At 38.9% G+C, this 23,013-nt stretch overlaps 1 protein-coding gene across 1 annotated transcript in view; it reads right to left on the reverse strand.

The window, feature by feature from the left end:
* HYDIN (HYDIN axonemal central pair apparatus protein) overlaps positions 1-23,013 on the reverse strand; it is a 342,406-nt gene that overhangs the window by 219,817 nt on the left and 99,576 nt on the right. Inside the window, 4 exon segments of the mRNA XM_007462964.1 lie at positions 466-566; positions 3,065-3,300; positions 10,555-10,622; positions 15,538-15,761. Of these exon segments, the coding sequence (XP_007463026.1) occupies positions 466-566; positions 3,065-3,300; positions 10,555-10,622; positions 15,538-15,761 (629 nt within the window).

Consider the following 23,013-nt stretch of genomic DNA (forward strand, 5'->3'; position numbering starts at 1 on the left):
GTTTATGATGCTAGCGAGGGCCTCATTTTGGGGGCCGCCTGCAGCCTCCCTTAAAGTCATAATGACAGAGTCCAGGAGCAGGATCTTCCACTGCAGGGCTGCGAGCCTCACCCTTTCAGCTGCAGAACTCTGGGGTATTATCTTTAAAGATAAAAATAAGAAACAGCAACTGTTCACCTCTTCCTGCTAAAACCTTGTCAGTTATACACACGGCAAGTCAGACCCATTAAAGAGCACTATTATTCTTAACACTGCAAAACACACGCATCTCTCCTCTTATCTCCACCAAAGGTGCATTTGCTGTTCTAAAGCTTTGTCACTCAAATATCAGATTTAGCTTCCTCTCCCAGGAAAGCAGAACAAACGCAGTGTGAACTGCTTGTAGGCGTGCTGCCTTCTGGAGAAAGAGCCCATTACTGGCGGCTCAGGGAAGACTGGGGAAGAGAAAGCAGGTGAGTGCAATACCTCGCTGTAATTAAGAGCGCCAGCACTTCTTCCCCGATGCCCTCCACGTCTACCACCAGGGCCAGCTCATATTTCTGCACAGTGTTGGAGCATAAGGTCACCTGGAAAGAACAAGGTGAAAAACTGCTCTTCTCAGAGGCCAGCTCTCCCTCTGCACAGGGGAGAAAGGGGCCAAGGGAGGACCACATTGATGAATGCAGTTTCTGACTACTTTATTAGGGGATGTGTGGCATTTTACATTTTTAGTTAAACAAGCTATGTTTCGGGGTTACTGCATGCTGAGTTTTTTTCAAAGGCCAGGTTAGAAACCACCAAATGGCTTTTGGTACAATAGGTTTGCTGATTTCCAAGGGGGTTGTATCAAAGGAGTCATACACCTGCATGAGGGGAAACAGGGCCCTGAAGGATATGCAACATCAAACAAACTTTAATTACTGCAATTTAAATTTATCTCTACGACTCTGGGCTGTATAAATTATGAAAATTCAATACACCAATAAAACACTACAGCTAGATTTCTCTTATGGCAAAACAAATGTCAGTTATAGAAATGGCATAAGAAATCAACTAGATAGCCTTTTTTTTTTTTTTAACCAAAATCTTGTCGTTCCTCCCCACCTCCCATATTCATTATTAGTGAAGAAAATAAGAAGCTCCGAAGAAAGGTTAATCCAAGGACAGTATCTGGCCAGTATATTTTACCCTGTGTTTTTATTTACTGTTGTGAAACTTGACATTTAGGCTTTTGAAGCATTGTTGCAATTTTTAATTGTCTTAAAATGATTTGTATTGGAAGAGATACTTGTAAGTGTAGAAAACAGCTTCTGGCGTAGGTTACAGCTTTTCTATCTATAAATTATGCATCAGGTACTAATTAAAATTGTTTTGGTTGGAAAGGGAATTGTTGGATGCAAATTTTTAAGTCCACACAGACGTGGTTAAAGTGCAGATCAGGAGGGAAAACTGAGGCTTGCAGAAAGCTTTTCAAAATACAAAGGAAAAATAAAGCAAAGATGGGGTCATCGATTTGGAAGGAAAACTTGTCAGGTTTGGAGACAAGCAGCTGCCCCACTGCACAGATTCCTGGAGTGACTCTAACCCTTGTTTATGTCTCTGAGCTATGGTTAGAACAAGTGGTTCTGGCAGAAGGCTCCTAGATAGATGCTCTGTCTTCTAAAATCTTCCTGTAGTAATCTGGGAGAAGCCCCCAAAAAGGGGGGGAATGGTAGGTAATATGTAAGCTAAGCATTACTAGGTAAAAAATAAATTAACTAATTGCAGCTGCACTTCTTCCTGGGCAAGTCACAGTTAGCAACTGCTCTGATCTGAATGATTGTGTCCCCACCTCTGGCCCCAAATTCACATGCTGAAATCTGAACTCGCAATGTGATGGTATTAGGAGGTGAGGCCCTTGGGAGGTGATGAGGTCATGAGGGTGGGGCCCTCGTGAGCAGGATGAGCGCTTTTATAAAATAGGCCCCGGAGAGCTCCCTTGTCCCTTCATCATGTGAGGATACAAGGAGATGTTGGCAGTCTGCCACCTGAAAAAGGGCCTACACCAGAACCCTACCATGCTGGCACCGTGACCTCGGACTTCCAGCTTCCAGATTGTAAAGAATAAATTTCTGATGTTTACAAGCTACCCAGTCTCTGGTATTTTGTAGTAGCAGCCCAAACAGACTGAGAGAGCAACACTGGGAAATTACAACGATGTGTGAGATCAAACCTCACTGGATACGTGGAGAAGCCCTTAGAAGAGCTGGAAACTCCCAGAATAGATTTAGGATGAGTAGATTCATGGTGAGATATTATGAAGCATTAAAAGCAAATCTGGGGGATAAAACCATAGCTGAATTAAATATTCAAAGGTAATGACTAAAGAGAAAACTATAACCTTAGCTATGAAGTCTTATTTTTTTCCTTTTCCAGAAAAGATAAAATCATTTAAATTTAGCAGCCTTCAGTATTGCTAGACCTAACTGTTTGGAGAAGCAAAAGTAAGTGAGGGAAGACAGCTAAAATCTTTCTCAGTTAGCTGTGAAATAATTCTGCTGGTGGCACTGTGAGGCCATAAGCAAAGCATCACACTGTGGACCTTAATATAAAAAAGCACTGTTAGGAATATCACATCCACATTCGCCATGAAGCCCAGATTCAGATTAAAAATATGAATAAACTGGATATCATCTGTGGCATAAATCTGGATACTTAGTGGTATAAATGATGTGAGTCTAATGCAGGACCTAATTATCAATGAGTTATTAAATATTTTTATGTTAGTACTGATAGGCGTACTATCTGTTTAGAGCAGTGGTTTCAGCAGAAATTGCTAGAATCCACTGTTATGGTAAAGGCAATGCATTTAGACTGATGGAAACCCACTGGAGCAGTGTCAGCACTTTTGCCCAATATATTTGATCTGGTTTCTTTTGCTACAGTACTTTATTTCCTTATAGAAATAGACTCATTTTTCTATGTGAATTAGAGGCACTCCCTCCCATTGACACTGGGCATATAAAGCAAACTCTAGATGTGGTCCCAATAACTATGTGCCAGTTCAGCTGCTTGGCCACATGTGCTGGAAGGCTGTGCACTTTACCCTGATAGCAGCAAATCCTTGGGAGCGAATGGTGCCACAGTCGGGGGTGACGGTGAATTCCTTTGGTCTCATTACAGGTATTTCATCCTTGTTCCAATATGATTTTTTGTTGTCTGAATACTGCTCACAACTTGAAATGCTTTTATGGCCAACACCATCCCCAGGCACACGCAGTTTGAAGGTCATGGGGACCAAGGAGGTATTATTGAGGGAACATATCAAGGTATGAGGAAACCCTGGAAAACAAAATGTAAGGTGAGAAATAAAAGCCCCACAAGACCTTCCCTTTAACTTCAACCTCCCCTTGCACTGCCAAACCTCTTAAATGAATTGTCTATGCACTTCAACACTACTTGCTTAATTCCAACTCTCCCCAGTATTGTTTTCAGTTGCACAATCAATAAATGCATTTCACTCATTCATTCATTCAGTGAATACTTACTATGCATTTACTATGTAACAACAATAGACATGAAACAAACCCCTCCATCAACATCCAGACCCCTCTCCAGAGGCAGTCTCTATAATCAGTTTGCTGAGTAATATTCTAGAAGCACATTGTACAATTAATTTTCATATAGAAATACAGATTTTTCCCCAAAGAACAGAGTTATATTTGCTCTCTTTATTTGCCAGTGTGTGAAAGGAGAAGCCTCTGTAGTTATGCCCTCTGTGTGACCCAGAGCCTGCCAAGACATTATATAATTCATCCTAGACTTGTCTGAGGCTCATGTTCTCAGGGTCGATGACACGAAATAGAATAATAGCCTCTCCTGAGACAGACTTTACGATCTACTTTTGAGCCAGCCAGAGACTAATACATTGGCTTTCGCCTCCCTTAGACAAAGCTGCTTTTTAATGTTATTTCTAGCCCTCCTACATTCAGTTCAGGGAGACTCATGTTCCTTTCCTAGAGATGTGGATCCTACTTGCCTGGTAAACAATAAACTGAACTCTGATTTTGGATTCCCTAGGTGGCCAATGTATCTGCTACCATTTTCAGAACAAGAATGATCTACACCCATAAGAGAATAAATATGCATATTTCTGCTGGATGTAAACACTTCTCTTTCTACGTTGAACCCTACTGTGATAAAATACAATTGGTCTCCTGGAGTAATTACTGCAGCACTGCTGGGGATATTTTGAACCGATCTACTTCATCCCACGTCTGAGCTTTTGTCTACACAGTAGGACTGTTGGAAGAAACACATTCATGTCTCCTTTGTGATTCTGCACCTGCCAATCTACTTGGAAGTGATCTTTTATGGAAAAAGAACTGTCTGATTAAGGGCACTTGAAAGATTATTCTTGGAAATTCCAGAGGTATTTCTAGAAAGTCAGTTTCACAATCATGTGACCGCTACATTTGACTTTTCTGAACTTTCCCAACAATGACTCTTGTTTTACCTGACCATTTTATGGGATAAATACTGTTCAAACATAGGGTGTATTATGGAAGTGGATCCTATAAAGATTCAGACAGGTCTTTCCAAACCATTGCCCAGACTACTTCCCTGAAGCTAGAAGTTTTTCTGAGAATAAAGCCAACTACAACCTCCTAACTAGAACAATTCCTTGTACAACTACTTGTAATATCCCATATTGCTTATCCAGGAGCCTGAAGAAAAGGGATATTATTTTATTAAAGCCTGAAGGCTCATTAACACAAATGTTATTCCTAGGTTTCTGGTTGCACCACATCTGAATTACTACCCTACCTGTAGTCCAACTGAATGCAAGTAATTTACAGTGTAGACCTCTATACTCCCTTCTTTAGCACCTAGTACATAAAAAACAACAACAACAACAACACGTATGTGCCTTTTCTTGGAATAATTAACAACATGCTTGGCCAGAATGCCTCAAAGATACGAAGAGACGCCTTCATACCTCTCCTAGTACTTAAATAATGATTTAAAAGATGGTAGTCTCATTGATTTTCATTGAATATGTGTATTATCACCTGACCTGGAAAGCCCCTGAAAAGAAACTAAACTTAAGGAAACTAGGGCCAAAAGATCACAAGGCTGCAAAGGAAAAATTCCATTTCTGACAAAAGGTGGTACATTATTTGGAACATTATCTCTCTACTAAGAATGGACCCTAGCTAAGTGTTAAACTGATTCAGCAACACTCAAGACCAAAAATTAAATTACAATTGATAAGACTTTTTGGGATTCACGGGCTATTTTAGACAATGGATTCCTAATTTTTCTAGTAAAATAAAAATCTCCACAAAGCAAAGGGAAATGTGTTAGCAGAGCATTGTGCAAAACAGATGGTACTTTTGTAGCTGTCTACAGAAATAATTCACAATATGGGAGATCAATAAGCACAATTTGCACAATCCATTCTGAACATAAAAAATTCAGACTTAGAAAACAAACATTACCTAAAATTGGGATCCTCTGTTCGTGTCATTGGTCTCTGGCACACCAACTATGACGTGCCCCAAAGTATGAGCTGGTCTTTGACAAAAATCTTATACCACAGGTCCCATCATAAAAGAGATGAGATAATTTCTGAATAAGAGTTGATAGCAAAATTACTCCTCTGTAACTGGGGATGTGGCTGGCTTCTGCCTTACACTCTGCTATCATATTCCAGGAAAACTGTGCAGTGAGTTGTGGGTCTAAATCATACTCCAAAGAACCTTTCAAATACAGATGGGCTGTGCCGAAATTATACAGTTAAAATATGTTGTTGTAATTGTCTGTAAATTCTTGATAGGGATTTGAGCCTTCCTATACAGAAAGGCCGCTGCCATAAATGTGACTAAGACATTGTACTCTATAACGTTCCCACCTAGGGAATACCAGCCTTACATAGAAGAGTTATAAAGAATCTTACAGTGTGTTAACCATGTGAAAAAATTCACAATTACAATCCTTGGGAAATGTAGAATACAAAAATAGTATTTTTGATCTTAAACTGGCCAAGTTCTCTGAGGCTCTTGGAGTTCTTTGGTGAAGAGTTTTACCTTTGGTTCTAATGTCTATCAGACCAGGTTAGCTCCCTCTAGAACTCAGACTATTCACCCTAGGAAATAATAATTAGGGATTACAAGTCTTTTATCAACCTGAATCAAGCTTGCTTAATACAGACATAACTAAACATTGTCAAGAACCAGCTCATCTATAAGTTCAAGAAATCTTCCCAAAAAGCTCACCCTCAGAAACTCTCCCTCTTTCAACCTCAAAAATCAAAAAATATATATCAATAGTCTTCTTTAGAGCCTTCTAACAACTGACCCTGCAATTAATTAAGAGGTGAGCCTGGGCTTCCCTGGTGGCACAGTGGTTGAGAGTCCGCCTGCCGATGCAGGGGACACGGGTTCGTGCCCCGGTCCGGGAGGATCCCACATGCTGCGGAGCAGCTGGGCCTGTGAGCCATGGACACTGAGCCTGCGCATCCAGAGCCTGTGCTCCGCAACGGGAGAGGCCACAACAGTGAGAGGCCCGCGTACCGCAAAAAAAAAAAAAGAGGGGAGCCTTTGGGTAAAAAGACGCCCAAAGAAACTGAATTACTGGCTGAAGACGTAAAAAATGACTCTTACTGGAGATCTTAAATGGAAGTTTGCTATAAAAAAAAAAAAAACTGCCAGAAATTTATGACCTTCAGCAACAGATTGCTATTCCAAGCTCCTCAGAACAAGCAGACTCTACATGAAATAGAAAGACTCTGCTCAAGAGTGATGGAACAAGATTTTGCTACATACCAGGCATTACTGATTCTCATACTTTTCCTTGTATACTTTCCTTCTTTATCATTCTGCCATATTATTCTCTATTTACTTTCATAAAGTCATAACAACTCTGATATCCCCTATTGTGTCTCCCTTACTGTTAATGATAACTTATTCGGGTCTAGGCTTTGCCCATGCCTACTATAATATCTTCTGCCAACCTTTCTAAGAACTTTCTATGATCATGACAATTAAGCTTTGGCCCTGACTCTCCACTTTACACTCTCCTAAAGTCAATTTAAATACTTCCCCTTGAGTAAAATACTGCTAGTTCATACCTGGCCATGGAAGAGACAACTATCATGTATATTTTTTGATGCTTATATTTATTTATCCCAACAACTCTAACCTCAAACCCTAACTTCTCTGTCCAAATTATCCAATGGTCAAGTTCACTGAAAGCCTAGAGCCTTCCAAATTCCTTATTCTCATTCAGCAAATTCTTGTGCCTCCTGAAAAATAGTGACTTTGCAGATACTTATCCTGCCCCTTTTGGTCTATCACCTGGCATAATACCAGTTATGACTTGGTCCGTTTTATTCTCTGACCAATCTGAGGAGTTATCAAAGACTCAGTGTTCCTTCAGGGACAATCACCACCCAAATTCTGTAATTTAACTCTCTCATGATACTGCAGCTTCAGTCAAACTAATTAATTATTAAACAGGCCATCCAACGGCCAATCAAAACCTTCACAGCCATACTTTAAATATTTTAGATGCTAACCAACAGTACTATTACCTCTCACCTACCTTTATGGTATTTATAATATCCTAACATCATTGATCCCCACAGGCCCTGATGCCAAATCTAGATCTTCATCTCTAAGCAAGTAAATGCCATGTCTCCAACACTAGCCTGTAACAGATGCCTCTTCAGGAATGGGCCTTCTTGCCAATATGGGGACAATACTACCAACTTTAGTTAGCTTAATGTACTCCCCAGCTCTGCAACAGTCTCTGAAGACCTCATTTAACTCCACACAATATATCTGTCATCCTGAAATAACTAAAAAAGTCCTCCAATTTCTGGCTGACTCCTGTAACAGTTGATTTCTCTTTTGAATCTGGAACTAACTATATACACTTCTTAGAGTATAATTTCAAATAAATAACTCTCCCAAGAACCATGTTTCTTTGTGATAGGAGGCCAATCCACCTGGAGAAATAAGTGATACTTTGTGTTGGAGTCATGAGGACTTTAGTTCCAGCTCTGGAATTTGAAAATATACCATAAGACAGTTTTGAAAGATGATTACAAAACTGCCCCTAACTTTGGCCATTACAGTGAAGAATCCAGAAGGGCAGCAAAGTAGCTTGAATTTACTGAACCAGGTGTTTTGAAAACCTTAGATTTCCTATTGGCAAGAAAAAGGGTATGTTTTTATTAACATTTCCTGTCACAATGCGGAGAAGATTAAAGAATCCTCATCCAAACTAAAAGAAAAGGCAACTTGGGATTTGAAGGTGGACTCAGGAGGGTAAGTTCTCATATCTCAGACTTGGGAAATCTTGGGTCATGGCTCTGTAGTGTCTTCTAGCCTCTTACGTCATAAGAGTCTAGCTGCTGTATCATCAAATAGTTCAGTAAGATATTATACAAAAGGAAAATAAACTATTTCTAATTTTCACCTAAGCTAGTTACCAAAACTTCTATCTGGACCAACTATGAGGAACAGCTGTTGATTATTATCTCTATAGCGAAAGAAAACTATGAATAAATTACCCAGTGATGGCCTTTCCTGTATCCTTAGGGATAAGACAGGACCAAATGGAAGACTGTTACTGGAAAAACCTAACTAGCCTTGGAGCATGCATACATGGTTTTACCCATTGTGTGACCAAGAGCTTGCCAATATCAAATACAGCATTTTGAGTAAATCAGTGGCATCTTGGGGATATACATTTGCCATATTCCATGGAAATGTACTATTAGGGGCTTTGATGTTTTAAAATGTTTGGATTCTAGATAAAAGCATTTCAGATATTCATGGGCTTCAATAATTGCCTTATCATTGGCACAGTATTTACATTAACATGTCAGAGCTGAGCAACAGGGCACATTCTAGACAATAAGTCAGTGGAGATTTCTTGGAGTAACTGATTTGAGGTGCTTACTTTGACTTGTTTTTTCCCTCCAGGGCATACGACATAGGGCACATCTTCCAAATGTACTTGGACTGGACTTTGTGTTTAAATGCCTGTGGAAGGGTATGCTGCTGTGGGCACCAGTTGCTCAGAGCTCTCCATGGACTCAGTTGGAAGTGTTTGGAGTACACTGCATAGGTCTTTGGGTACACAAACTCCCCTCTTATTGTGCATCAGTCACAATTACCCTTAAGTTGTAGGTCACTTTCATTTTCCTTCAAAAGAGTCTATCATTCAAATATGCCCTACAAATCTGTAACATCTCTCCAGCCATTTTCACATTCTATATGAACAGACATTCAACTTCATTTATATAGATTTTCCTATGGTATGTGCCTTACCCAATACAATGTAGATCAGGGTGGGAGCACTGTATAAATAAATATATTCTGAGTTTTAGAAACTTTCATAACACCCAAATGTTAAAGCAACTGATAAAGGCATTATGAATCAGCTTTTTCTAAAGAACTATTTTTCCCCAAGTTAGACAGGCCTACTTGAAATGAAGCAAGAGAACTGAAAGCCAAAATAGGAAACAATAGAGCAAAATGGAAAGAATTATGGAATAAAGATTTAGACTAGGGTTTCTCAATTTTTTAAAGTCATCACCTCCTAAAAAGAACCACTGTGATAAATTAATTTTATATCAAGTCAAATCAGTTAATCAAATATGATTTAAATTAGACAATTTCTACCTAACAAGAGAAATTAAATACTAAGGAATAAGATTCTGTTGGGCAGGGTGGAACTTTGAAGGAACACAAACCATTGTTATATCTAAGTTTTTTCAATACCCAAGAGCCAATTTTTGCCTCTCTGGGGGCAACTCTCAACACCCAAGTTGACAGTATATGATTTAGACAGATCTCAATTGAAATACTAATTCTGCCACTGCTGTGTGACCTTTGGGAGTTATTTAACTGTTCCAATGCTCAGTTCGTCCAACTCTAAAATGCGGACCTTAAAGAGTGCCTTCTCCTAGGACTGCTAAAACATTTAAATGTAGTACCGCATGTAATTACTTAGCAGTAATTGGACTACAAGAAAGAACCAATTAATGGGTAATTGTGCTGCCACTGTTGTTATTATCATTTTTATTATTGGGGAAGTTTAGATGGGAGAAAATGACTCAGGGAAGCAATTGAGTAAAAAGACTATACAAACATATAGAAGAGTCATCAATTTGCAGTGTGATAAAACACCTGAATTAAACCACCACTGAGCTCACTTTAAACCTGAGAGCATCTCTGTGGAAAGGTTGCTGTGTAGCCAAAGTGGCAAATCAGAATCTGCATATAAATAGAATGTTCAGAATGTTAAGACAGTGGAATAAAGCATAAAGCTTTCTGTTGTTCCACTGCAGGAAGAGGGGGGACAGCCATGGCCAGACAACTACTAGTATACAGGAGACACGGCTATAACATTCACCGATAAACTAGGAAAGAGCATCAAAATTCTGCAGAGGAAGAATTCTAGACCCTCTTAGCTATTACCCACACAAAATGGTAAGAGAAGTTCTTTGTAAACTTTCCTCCTTCCACGTGGAGGGAAAAGTAATTCTTCTCAATTTCTAATTTAAAATGGAAAAGTACTCACCAAAGGAAACATCACCAAAATGCAGAGCAGGAACATTAAAATGGAAGGTAGGTCCAATGACACAGCCTCTGGAAGTAGGAATACAAGTTAAGGGAGTGGAAAGAGAATCCAGTGAATTTAAGGTAAGAATCAAGAAGTGGGTAGAGGTAAGTACTGAAAACCATAATTTAGCATTAAATCAATTACAGCATCATCTAGGACTTAAGGGAACTGTGAGATGATGGTCTATCCCACTGGTTCTGAAAATTCCTTTTCCACTCTCAAACCTTTGAGTTTTAGCAAACGATGCTATGGTTAACTTACCACCATATTGCTATCAATGATGAGGCAGAGCAGACACATCACTGAACTAATGGCACAAAATGTTAATGTGGATGAGACACATATTAGGAAAATTAATTAACTCAGGCAAGAAAAAATTATAGGTCTAACTATATAATAGACATCAAAGACTATCAATGATACCAGTATTCCTTGGCCCACACTTTTATAAAACTGTTTTAATCCAGTTCCTACCACCAGCTAGCTGTGATCTTGGCCAATCACTTTACCTCTGTAGGCCTCAGTTTCTTTTCCTAACGTACAAAAGAGAAGACTGGAACATGTGGCCTTTAAAGACTCTTTAACTGTTGTTTTGTTTCCTTCTCACACAAGGCTCATGATCTTGGAGTGACACTCTAGCTTAAAATAAACAATAGATTCTACAGCTTCTAACTGACTTCAGGTGTGGTAGCTAGCATAATGGTCCCCAAAGATGTCTATGTGCTAATCCCCACAATCTGTGAATATATGAGGTTACACAGCAAAGGGTAATTAAGGTGGCAGAAGGAATTAAGTTTGCTAATTAACTGATCTTAAGATAAGGGGATTAGCCTGAATTATCCAGGCGGGCTCAATGTAATCACAAAGGTCTTTACAATTAGAACACAAGGGGCAGAAGAGGAGGTAGGAGTGAGGCAATGTGAGAAGGACTCAACCAGCCTTTGCTCGCTTTGAACATAGAGGAGGCAGACCATGAGCCAAAGACCGTGGGCAGCTTCAAGAAGCTGAACAAGGTTAGGAGATGAATTCTCCCCTAGAGCTTCCAGAAAGAAACACAGCCCTGGCCAACACCTTGATTTTAGTGCAGTAAGACCTGTGTTGGACTTTAGATCTACAGAACTGTAAAATAATAAATCTGTATTGTTTTAAGCTACTATGTTTGTGGTAATTTATTACAGCAGCAATAGAAAACCAATATATCAGATATTTGTTTATTCTTGTCTTTCTCCGTGGTCCATATCCCTAAAATCTCTAGACCAAAGGTAAGAACTGAAATAATTCCCCATCTATGTGCCAAGCTTTTAAAAGTTATAGACACACAAATACCAGAAACCTCACTAAGCATGAGTCTCCTAATTCACCCAGACCCTGATGTTGGTGATGTAGGTGTGTCACACCATGCTGAACGCACTTGGTGCCCTAGTGATACTTACGGCTGCTAGAGATCTGATTATAATGTGGTGAGAGGCTGTTGAAAGCCTGGGAGGAGAGATGACAACAAAGACTCAATGCAGCAAGTTTCAATTCTAAAAGCCTTTCCCAGGACCATCTATTCTATTTCATGCTAATGATCCAAAGTGGTTTCAAAAGGAGCAGCTGGTACCTAGCAAGGAATTAGGATCCAGCTGAGATAAATCAAAGGAGCCTACAGATTAGATACTTGACTTGTAAAAGAAGTTTTGGCCGGGCCAAAGTAACAAATAGATCAAAAGTGTCTGAAATGCACAAAAGCCTACAGAAATAAGAAAGATCACAAAACTGCACAAAGCAGTCATTTAATCAGTGTAGAAGTAGAAAAAAAGCAGAGTTAAATCACATTTGTTCAAAGGCACATGTAACTAGGGGAACTGCAGCTGAATACCAACTGGACTTAGATACTGTCACATTCATTCAAACAGGGATCCTGAACATTAGGACACTCTCTGCCAAGACGGTGCCCTCCATCAAAGCAACGTTCTGTTAAAATTAGAATTTTAAAGACTAAGAGAGTGATTGAATTATGATGTTATGTGAAACGGGTTGAATGCGAAATATACTACAGTTAAACTGTATAAAGTCACATATGTAAAAATAGGAGGGAACAAAACTGTTCATGGGTAATTTAAAAAATCACATTAACTTTACAGTGCTGTCTATCCAACCACTTAAAATACGGTGTCATGCAGCTGGAGAAATCAATAGAAACAGCAACTGTTCTGATCTTTCAAGGCATACTAGCCAAAATTATGTGGTACTAAGGAAAGAAGATTACCCAACAATAAAAGAATAAGAAACAAAATTACAGAATCCACAATATTAACTTTATAGAGACTTCTTGGACCATAAGGCCCAAGAAAGAGTTCCTGGCAAAGTCGTAAGTAAAATCAGTATTACTGTGTGGAGCTGGAAATAAATAATAAATCATACATGTATTTCACCCTTTATCATTAGACATTTATTTGGGACACTAGATATTTGCCAAGTTTTCGAAATTACTGTTTGTGGTTTAAAGCGCTAGAACACTTTGGACAAATGCAATTTAGACAAGAATATTTCTCTTAGCAATTTGTGATTAGTTTTAGGATGAACATAAGCATTCTCTCCACAGTCAGACATTCCTTTCCTTTGAAAGAAACAAGGAATGAACTTCCAAAATAAGAAAGTGGCATGGGAGTGGTGTGAATGGTAAGGTGCAGAGGATAAAACAAGAGACTTAACCTCCACAGAGCACCTGGAGTATTAACTAGTTTACTTTTAAGTTCCTAGGAGATTCCTAAACCCTATTATTCATAGTGGAAAAACCAAGTAGACCCTAACCTATTCAGACATTGCTAGTGACATGCATTACTAGTTTGGGAACTTCAGGAGAAGAGATCAGAGGTTTAAAAAATTCACCCATGAAATTAATGAATTATAGGCTCCTGGAAATTACAAAAAATAACAGCCTCACTGAAATATAATTCACATGCTATACAATTCACCCATTTAAAGTGTATAAGTCAATGGTTTTTTTTTTTTTTTTTTTTGCGGTACGCGGGCCTCTCACTGCTGTGGCCTCTCTCGCCACGGAGCATAGGCCCCGGACGCGCAGGCCCAGCGGCCATGGCCCACGGGCCCAGCCGCTCCGCGGCACGCGGGATCCTCCCGGACCGGGGCACGAACCCGCGTCCCCTGCATCGGCAGGCGGACTCCCAACCACTGCGCCACCAGGGAAGCCCCAATGGTTTTTGTATAGTATTCACATATATGTGCAACCACCACCTGGGTTAACTTTAGAACATTCCCGTCACCTCAAAAAGAAACCCCATACCCTTTAACTATCACTCTCTATCTCCCACCTCCGCCCCTGGCCCTAAGCAACCACTAGTCTACTTCCTATCCATATACAGATTTACCCTCTCTGGACATTTCACATAAATGGAATCATACAATATATGGTCTTTTGTGACTGGCTTCTTTCACTTGTCATTGCATTTTCAAGGTTCATTCATTGTACCATGCTGTAGCATGTACATCCTTTCTTTCTTTTTTCATTCCTTTTTATGGTCTTAATAACATTCCATTGTGTGGAAAGACCACATTTTGTTTATCCATTCATCAGTTGGTAGACACTTGGATTTTTTGGCTACTATGAAAAATGCTGTAATAAACATTCATGTACAAGTTTTTGCATGGATTTATATTTTCATTTTTCTTGGGTATGTATCTAGGAATGGAATTGCTGGGTCATATGGTAACTCAACATTTACTTGAGAAAACCTGTCAGACTGTTTTCCAAAGTGGCTGTACATTTTACATTCCCATCATCAGTGTATGAAGGTTCTGATTTCTCTATTCTCTCCAACACTTATTTTCCATTTTTTAAATTATAGCCATCCATGTGGGTGTGACGTTATATCTCATTATGGTTTTGATTTGCACCTCCCTGATGATTAATGATGTTGAGAGTCTTTTCATGTTATTAATCATTTGTATATCTTCTTTAGAGAAATGTCTGCTCAGATGTTTTGTCCAATTTTTGATTGGTTGCCTTTTTATTACTGAGTGTAAATGTTCTCTGTATATCTTAGATATAAGTCCCTTTCCAGATATATGATTTACAAATACTTTCTCCCATATTGTGGTTTGTTTTTTCACTTTCTTAATAGTATCCCTTAAGGCACAAAATTTTAAAATTTTGATGAAGTCTAATTTATTTATTTTTTCTTTGATTGCTTATACTTAGGTGTCATCTTTAAGAAACCTTTGCCTAATCCAAGGTCATGCATATTTGCACTTACGTTTTATTTAAACAGTTGTATAGTTTTAGTTGTCACATTTGGGTCTTTGGCCCATATTATGTTAATTTTGTATATGGTCTGAGGTTTTGGGGGGGGGGTCCAACTTTATCCTTTTGCATGTGGATATCCAGTTGTTCCAGCAACATCGGTTGAAAAAACTTTTCAATTTTATCCAGGTGTTAATAACCTACTTTCCCTAAACATACTAAAACAGAGAGTAAGTAGAAACTAATACCGTGTTTAAGTTCTTATTTTATAAGGTTAGAGCTTACAGAAAAACTAGATTCCAAAATACCATCTGCATCCATACTACAGTAATAAGTTAAACATGTTCACTAGAGAAACACTGGTGGAAATTTAAAACACCTCAGTATGTTGATGTGGTCATATCAACAAAGACAGTTATGGACATTCAAGACATGATCTAGTTTTGGTTTTTTAAAGTAAGTTTATGAAAGGATTTTATTTTTACATTTTACTTCTGTGCCTGGATTTTAAAAAGTAAACAGTAGGGAATCAAATTGTTGCTACTTTCTGGCAGGTATCAATATTGTTAACAAAAAAATAAATATTTTGGCAACCTAGTAATTCTCCATTAATGTGTAAAGTGCTCTAGTTTTGAAGTTTAAGAAAGCATTAGGTAAAAACTTCAGTTTCCATATTACCTGTAGAAGTAACTTACATAATGGTCAATTTCACAGGCTCTGGTGATCCACTGACATTGACCAGGAACTCTTCTTCAAAATGTCCCAGGATGGGAGAACTGAAGGATATCTGGAGAGCCTGGACTCCACTTGGTTCGATGATGCCTTCCTTGGGACTGAAAACAAAGCAGGTCCCCACAGCCGAAGTTGGAGGGATCAGGTTGAAGAGGGCATCAATGCTGCCTTTGTTGGACAGTACTGCCTATATCAAAAAGACAAGAATGAAAAGGTAGGCAACGGGCCTCTGATTTACTTTCATATAAGCACCAACACAGAAACAGCTGCAGGAAGTAGAACCACAGAAAAACTCCAGGGGAAAAATAAGCAGTCTTCTGTCTTGAATGTTTGAAGACAGGAATCCCAAGCCAGAAAGTAATTTTGTGTTTTTATCTCCGCTTTAAAATAGAGTTAGTCATATGCATTATATTCATGCTATAAAGACTGATCATAATCACATCTATTGAAGAAGAACCTTAAAAGACTTTTTTTTTTATTCTACCTCTGAAGTAACCAAGGGAAGGTAGGTCTTTCTCTTATACACATGAGGAGGCTGGGATTAAGTGACATGCTGAAAAATAAAAAGCAAGCTAGAATAGAGGATCAAGAAATATCTAAGCCTATGTTTATAATGTAGCTTGAAGAATGGAGAATAAGCTATTGTTGCGGATTCCAGATTGCAAGGATTCTCTTTGTTGTACCATTAGATTTCATCCTATTGTGATATTTTCATCTCAAACTGTAATGGATGGATAACTGTTTTGGGATGCTTATGTAAGCCATTGATTTACTACAGAAAAGTTTTTTGTTCATTTGTCTGGTTTCGGTTTTTTGTTTTTATTTTTTGGCTGCACAGTGCTGTGTGAGGCATCTTAATTCCCCGACCAGGGATGGAACCCGTGTCCCCCCAACAGTGGAAGCATGGAGTCTTAACCACTGGACTGCCAGGGAAGTCCCATACAGAAAAGTTTTATTCCTATATACTAATGTTCTGGAACCAAGTCATTGCCCATATTTGATTGCACACGAGGTGTGTGTACAAAGCTCATGCCTGGCATTCAGAGGCCTCCACAGCTGGCTCCATCTATCACTCCCACTGTCACTTTCCACAAGTCCGTCCATGAACTTGTACTATAGCCACACAGTCCTATTCCTCGGCTTCTAGAATACAATCTCTATTCCTTGCCAATGCTTATACCTGAATGGCTGAACAGTCATTCTCTCTACTTAGAAACTACCTTCAACCTACATCAAGGCCCTGGAGGAAAAAAAGAGGAGATGATGAAGAAAGATTCAGAAAAGTATGGGGGGCATGGCAGGAACCGAGAAATCCAAGAGAGAACTTCCAAAGGGGGATGAATGGGGATAGAGGTTAAGGAGAATAAGCTTTGAGAAAATTCTATAGATTTTTAATTTTTAATTAGAGGCCATCCCTGCCCTTGAAGAAGAAAGTAATTTCATTAGAGTGTGATTGTAGAATCCAGAGTACAAATGTTTAGGGAGTGAGTAGGTGCAGAGGAAATAGTGGTTGACTATTCTAGATTCCTGTTTTGAGAAGATTAGTGGTAAAAAAGAGAAAATGAGGGTGGCAAAGCTGCAGGAAGGTATGGTAGGTGAGACCTAGTCTACTTATACTATTAAATGAGATAATGCACACTTAAGGCCCAGCCTAGATGTTTGTTTTTGTAATAAGAAAACGGGACTAGGTAACCAAGGTAATAGGGTCTGGGTGGATGTAGGGGGTCCACTAGATCAGGGTGCCTCCTCAGGAGCAGAGAAGAAGGAATCAAGAGCATAAGTAGGATACAGTCAGGGGCTCTTGCAAAAGAAGACAACCACTCCTGCCAAGAGAAGATGGATGATGTACCAAAAGAGGCACATAACTAAGTGATACTTGATATACTGTTCATCTTTTTACATTTGTTTCCCATCTCCCTCATCCTACGTTCCCTGGTCATAGGAGTTATGCTTCATCCTTTATTCCTTTTAAAAAGACCACGTAGAAAAGTGATTATGACCAGGCTCTAAGAAGCCAAATGCCTGGGTTCAAATCCCAGCTTTTCCACTGACTTGACTAGCTGTGTGACCTTGCAGAACCTGCTTGGCTTCTCTGTGCCCATTTCCCCATCTGTAACATGTAAGTATTACTGAGAAACCAGGGAACTCGGGCAGCAGCCGTAGTTGCCGCCTGGGGCCAAGCACCACAGTGCATCTTGTTTGCTGTGTAGCTGACAGGGTCGTGGTGCTCTGGCTGGGTGTTAGGCCTGTGCCTCTAACATGGGAGAGCCAAGTTCAGGACACTGGTCCACCAGAGACCACTTGGCTCCACATAATATCAAACAGCAAAAGCTCTTACAGAGATCTCCATCTCAATGCTAAGACCCAGCTCCACTCAACGACCAGCAAGCTACAGTGCTGGAAACCCTATGCCAAACAACTAGCAAGACAGGAACACAACTCCATCCATTAGCAGAGAGGCTGCCTAAAATCAAAAAAAGGTCATGCATCCCAAAACACACCACCAGACGCCATCCTGCCCACCAGAAAGACAAGATCCAGCCTCATCCACCAGAACACAGGCACCAGTCTCCTCCACCAGGAGGCCTACACAACCCACTGAACCAACCTTAGCCATTGGGGGCAGACACCAAAAACAATGGGAACTACGAACCTGCAGCCTGTGAAAAGGAGACCCCAAACCCAAAAAGGACACCTCAAATGCAGTAAGTTAAGCAAAATGAGAAGACAGAGAAACATACTGCAGATGAAGGAGCAAGGTAAAAACCCACCAGACCAAACAAATGAAGAGGAAATAGGCAGTCTACCTGTAAAAGAATTCAGAGTAATGACAGTAAAGATGATCCAAAATTTTGGAAACAGAATGTAGAAAATACAAGAAACATTTAACAAGGACCTAGAAGAACTAAAGAGCAAACAAAAAGTGGTGAACAACACAATAAATGAAATTAAAAATTCTCTAGAAGGAATCAATAGCAGAATAACTGAAAACAATGGTGAACAACACAATAAATGAAATTAAAAATTCTCTAGAAGGAAGCAATAGCAGAATAACTGAGGCAGAAAAACGGATAAGTGACCTGGAAGATAAAATAGTTGAATAACTACCACAGAGCAGAATAAAGAACAAAGAATGAAAAGAACTGAGGACAGTCTCAGAGACCTCTGGGACAACATTAAATGCACCAACATTCGAATTATAGGGGTTCCAGAAGAAGAAGAGAAAAAGAAAGGGACTGAGAAAACATTTGAAGAGATTATAATTGAAAACCTCCTTAATATGGAAAAGGAACTAGTCAGTCAAGACCAGGAAGCACAGAGTGTCCCATACAGGATAAATCCAAGGAGAAACACACCAAAACACATATTAATCAAACTATCAAAAAATAAATACAAAGAAAAAATATTAAAAGCAGCAAGGGAAAAACAACAAATAACATACAAGGGAATCCCCATAAGGTTAACAGGTGATTTGTCAGCAGAAACTCTGCAAGCCAGCAGGGAGTGGCAGGACATATTTAAAGTGATGAAAGAGAAAAACCTACAACCAAGATTACTCTACCCAGCAAGGATCTCATGCAGATTTGACAGGGAAATTAAAACCTTTACAGACAAGCCAAAGCTAAGAGAATTCAGCAACACCAAACCAGGTTTACAACAAATGCTAAAGGACCTTCTCTAGGCAGGAAACACAAGAGAAGGAAAACACCTACAATAACAAACCCAAAACAATTAAGAAAATGGTAATAGCAACATACATATTGATAACTACCTTAAATGTAAATGGATTAAATGCTCCAACCAAAAGACACAGATTGGCTGAATGGATACAAAAATAAGACCCGTACATATGCTGTCTAGAAGAGACCTACTTCAGACCTAGGGACACAAACAGACTGAAAGTGAGGGGATGGAAAAAGATATTCCATGCAAATGGAAACCAAAAGAAAGTCGTGCCCCGTTTCGGGAGGATCCCACATGCCGCGGAGCGGCTGGGCCCGTGAGCCATGGCCGCTGAGCCTGCGCGTCCGGAGCCTGTGCTCCGCAAATGGGAGAGGCCACAACAGTGAGAGGCCCCCATAAAGCAAGAAAAAAAAAAAAAAAAAAGAAGATATTCCATGCAAATGGAAATCAAAAGAAAGCTGGAGTAGCAATTCTCATATCAGACAAAATAGACTTTAAAATAAAGGCTATTACAAGAGACAAAGAAGGACACTACAGAATGTTCAAGGGATCAATCCAAGAAGATATAACAATTGTAAATATTTATGTACCCAACATAGGAGCACCTCAATACATAAGGCAAATGCTAACAAGCCTAAAAGGGGAAATCACAATCATAATAGGGGACTTTAACACCCCACTTTCACCAATGGACAGATCATCCAAATTGAAAATAAATAAGGAAACATAAGCTGTAAATGATACATTAAACAAGACAGACTTAATTGATATTTATAGAACATTCCATCCCAAAACAACAGAATACACTTTCTTCTCAAGTGCTCATGAAACATTCTCCAGGATAGATCATATCTTGGGTCACAAATCAAGCCTTGGTAAATTTAAGAAAATTGAAATCATATCAAGTATTATTTCCGACCACAATGCTATGAGACTAGATACCAATTACAGGAAAAAATCTGTAAAAAAAATACAAACACATGGAGGCTAAGAAATACACTACTAAATAACCAAGAGACCACTGAAGAAATCAAAGAGGAAATCAAAAAATACCTAGGTAGAAATGACCATGAAAACATGATGACCCAAGACCTATGGGATGCAGCAAAAGCAGTTCTAACAGGGAAGTTTATAGCATTACAATCCTACCTCAAGAAACAAGCAACATCTCAAATAAACAACCTAACCTTACACCTAAAGCAATTAGAGAAAGAACAAAAAACTCCAAAGTTAGCATAAGGAAAGAAATCATAAAGATCAGATCAGAAATAAATGAAAAAGAAATGAAGGAAACAATACCTAAGATCAATAAAACAAAAAGCTGGTTCTTTGAGAAGATAAACAAAATTGATAAACCATTAGCCAGACTCATCAAGAAAAAAAGGGAGAAGACTCAAATCATCAGAATTAGAAATGAAAAAGGAGAAGCAACAACTGACACTGCAGAAATACAAAGGATCATGAGAGACTACTACAAGCAACTATATGCCAATAAAATGGACCACCTGGAAGAAATGGACAAATTCTTAGATAAGCACAACCTTCCAAGATGGAACCAGGAAGATATAGACAATATGAACACACCAAACACAAGCACTGAAATTGAGACTGTGATTAAAAATCTTCCAACAAACAAAAGCCCAGGACCAGATGGCTTCACAGGCGAATTCTAGCAAACATTGATAGAAGAGTTAACACCTATCCATCTCAACTTCTTCCAAAATACAGCAGGGGGAAGAACACCCCAAACTCATTCTACGAGGCCACCATCACCCTGATAACAAAACCAGATAAAGATGTCACAAAGAAAGAAAACTACAGGCCAATATCACTGATGAACACAGATGCAAGAATTCTCAACAAAATACTAGCAAACGGAATCAAGCAGCACATTAAAAGGATGATCAACTGGGGTTTATCCCAGCATGCAAGGATTCTTCAGTATACGCAAATCAATCAATGTGATACACCATATTAACAAACTGAAGGATAAAAACTGTATGATCATCTCAATAGATGCCGAGAAAGGTTTCGACAAAATTCAACACCGATTTATGATAAAAACCCACCACAAAGTAGGCATAGAGGGAACTTACCTCAACATAATAAAGGCCATATATGACAAACCCACAGCCAACACTGTTCTCAATGGTGAAAAACTGAAACCATTTCCACTAAGATCAGGAATAAGACAAGTTTGCCCACTCTCACCACTATTATTCAACATAGTTTTGGAAGTTTTAGCCACAGCAATCATGGAAGAAAAAGAAATAAAAGCAATCCAAATCAGAAAAGAAGAAGTAAAGCTGTTACTGTTTGCAGATGACATGATACTATACATAGAGATTCCTAAAGGCACTACTAGAAAACTACTAGAGCTGATCAATGAAATTGGTAAAGTAGCAGGATACAAAATTAATGCACAGAAATCTCCTGCATTCCTATACACCAATGATGAAAAATCTGAAAGAGAAACTATGGAAACACTCCCATTTACCACTGCAACAAAAAGAATAAAATACCTAGGAATAAACCTACCTAAGGAGACAAAAGACCTGTATGCAGAAAACTATAAGACACTGATGAAAGAAATTAAAGATGATACAAACAGATGGAGAGATACACCATGTTCTTGGATTGGAAGAATCAACATTGTGAAAATGACTATACTACCCAAAGCCATCTACAGATTCAATGCAATCCCTATCAAACTACCAATGGCATTTTTCACAGAACTAGAACAAAAAATTTCACAATTTGTATGGAAACACAAAAGACCCCGAATAGCCAAAGCAATCTTCAGAAAGAAAAATGCAGCTGGAGGAATCAGGTTCCCTGACTTCAGACTATACTACAAAGCTACAGTAATCAAGACAGTATGGTACAGGCACAAAAACAGAAATATAGATCAATGGAACAGGATATATAGCCCAGAGATAAACCCACACACATATGGTCACCTTATCTTTGATAAAGGAGGCAAGAATATACAATGGAGAAAAGACAGCCTCTTCAATAAGTGGTGCTGGGAAAACTGGACAGCTACATGTAAAAGAATGAAATTAGAACACTCCCTAACACCATACACAAAAATAAACTCAAAACAGATCAAAGACCTAAATGTAAGGCGAGACACTATAAAACTCTTAGAGGAAAACATCAGCAGAACACTCTATGACATAAATCACAGAAAGATCCTTTTTGACCCACCTCCTAGAGAAATGGAAATAAAAACAAAAATAAACAAATGGGACCTAATGAAACTTAAAACCTTTTGCACAGCAAAGGAAACCATAAACAAGATGAAAAGACAACCCTCAGAATGGGAGATAATATTTGCAACTGACAAAGTATTAATCTCCAAAATTTACAAGCAGCTCATGAAGCTCAGTATCAAAAAAACAAACAACCCAATCCAAAAATGGGCAGAAGAACTAAACAGACATTTCTCCAAAGAAGATATACAGATTGTCAACAAACACATGAAACGATGCTCAACATCACTAATCATCAGAGAAATGCAAATCAAAACTACAATAAGGTATCACCTCACACCAGTCAGAATGGCCATCATCAAAAAATCTACAAACAATAAAGGCTGGAGAGGGTGTGGAGTAAGGGAACCGTCTTGCACTGTTGGTGGGAATGTAAATTGATACGGCCACTACGGAGAACAGTATGGAGGTTCCTTAAAAAACTAAAAATAGAATGTTCAGAAGTAAGACAGAAAGAGAAAAACAAATACTGTATGCTAA

The sequence above is a fragment of the Lipotes vexillifer genome, unplaced genomic scaffold (genome assembly GCF_000442215.2).
Source record: "Lipotes vexillifer unplaced genomic scaffold, Lipotes_vexillifer_v1.1 scaffold70, whole genome shotgun sequence".
In the NCBI taxonomy this organism is placed as follows: Eukaryota; Metazoa; Chordata; class Mammalia; order Artiodactyla; family Lipotidae; genus Lipotes; species Lipotes vexillifer.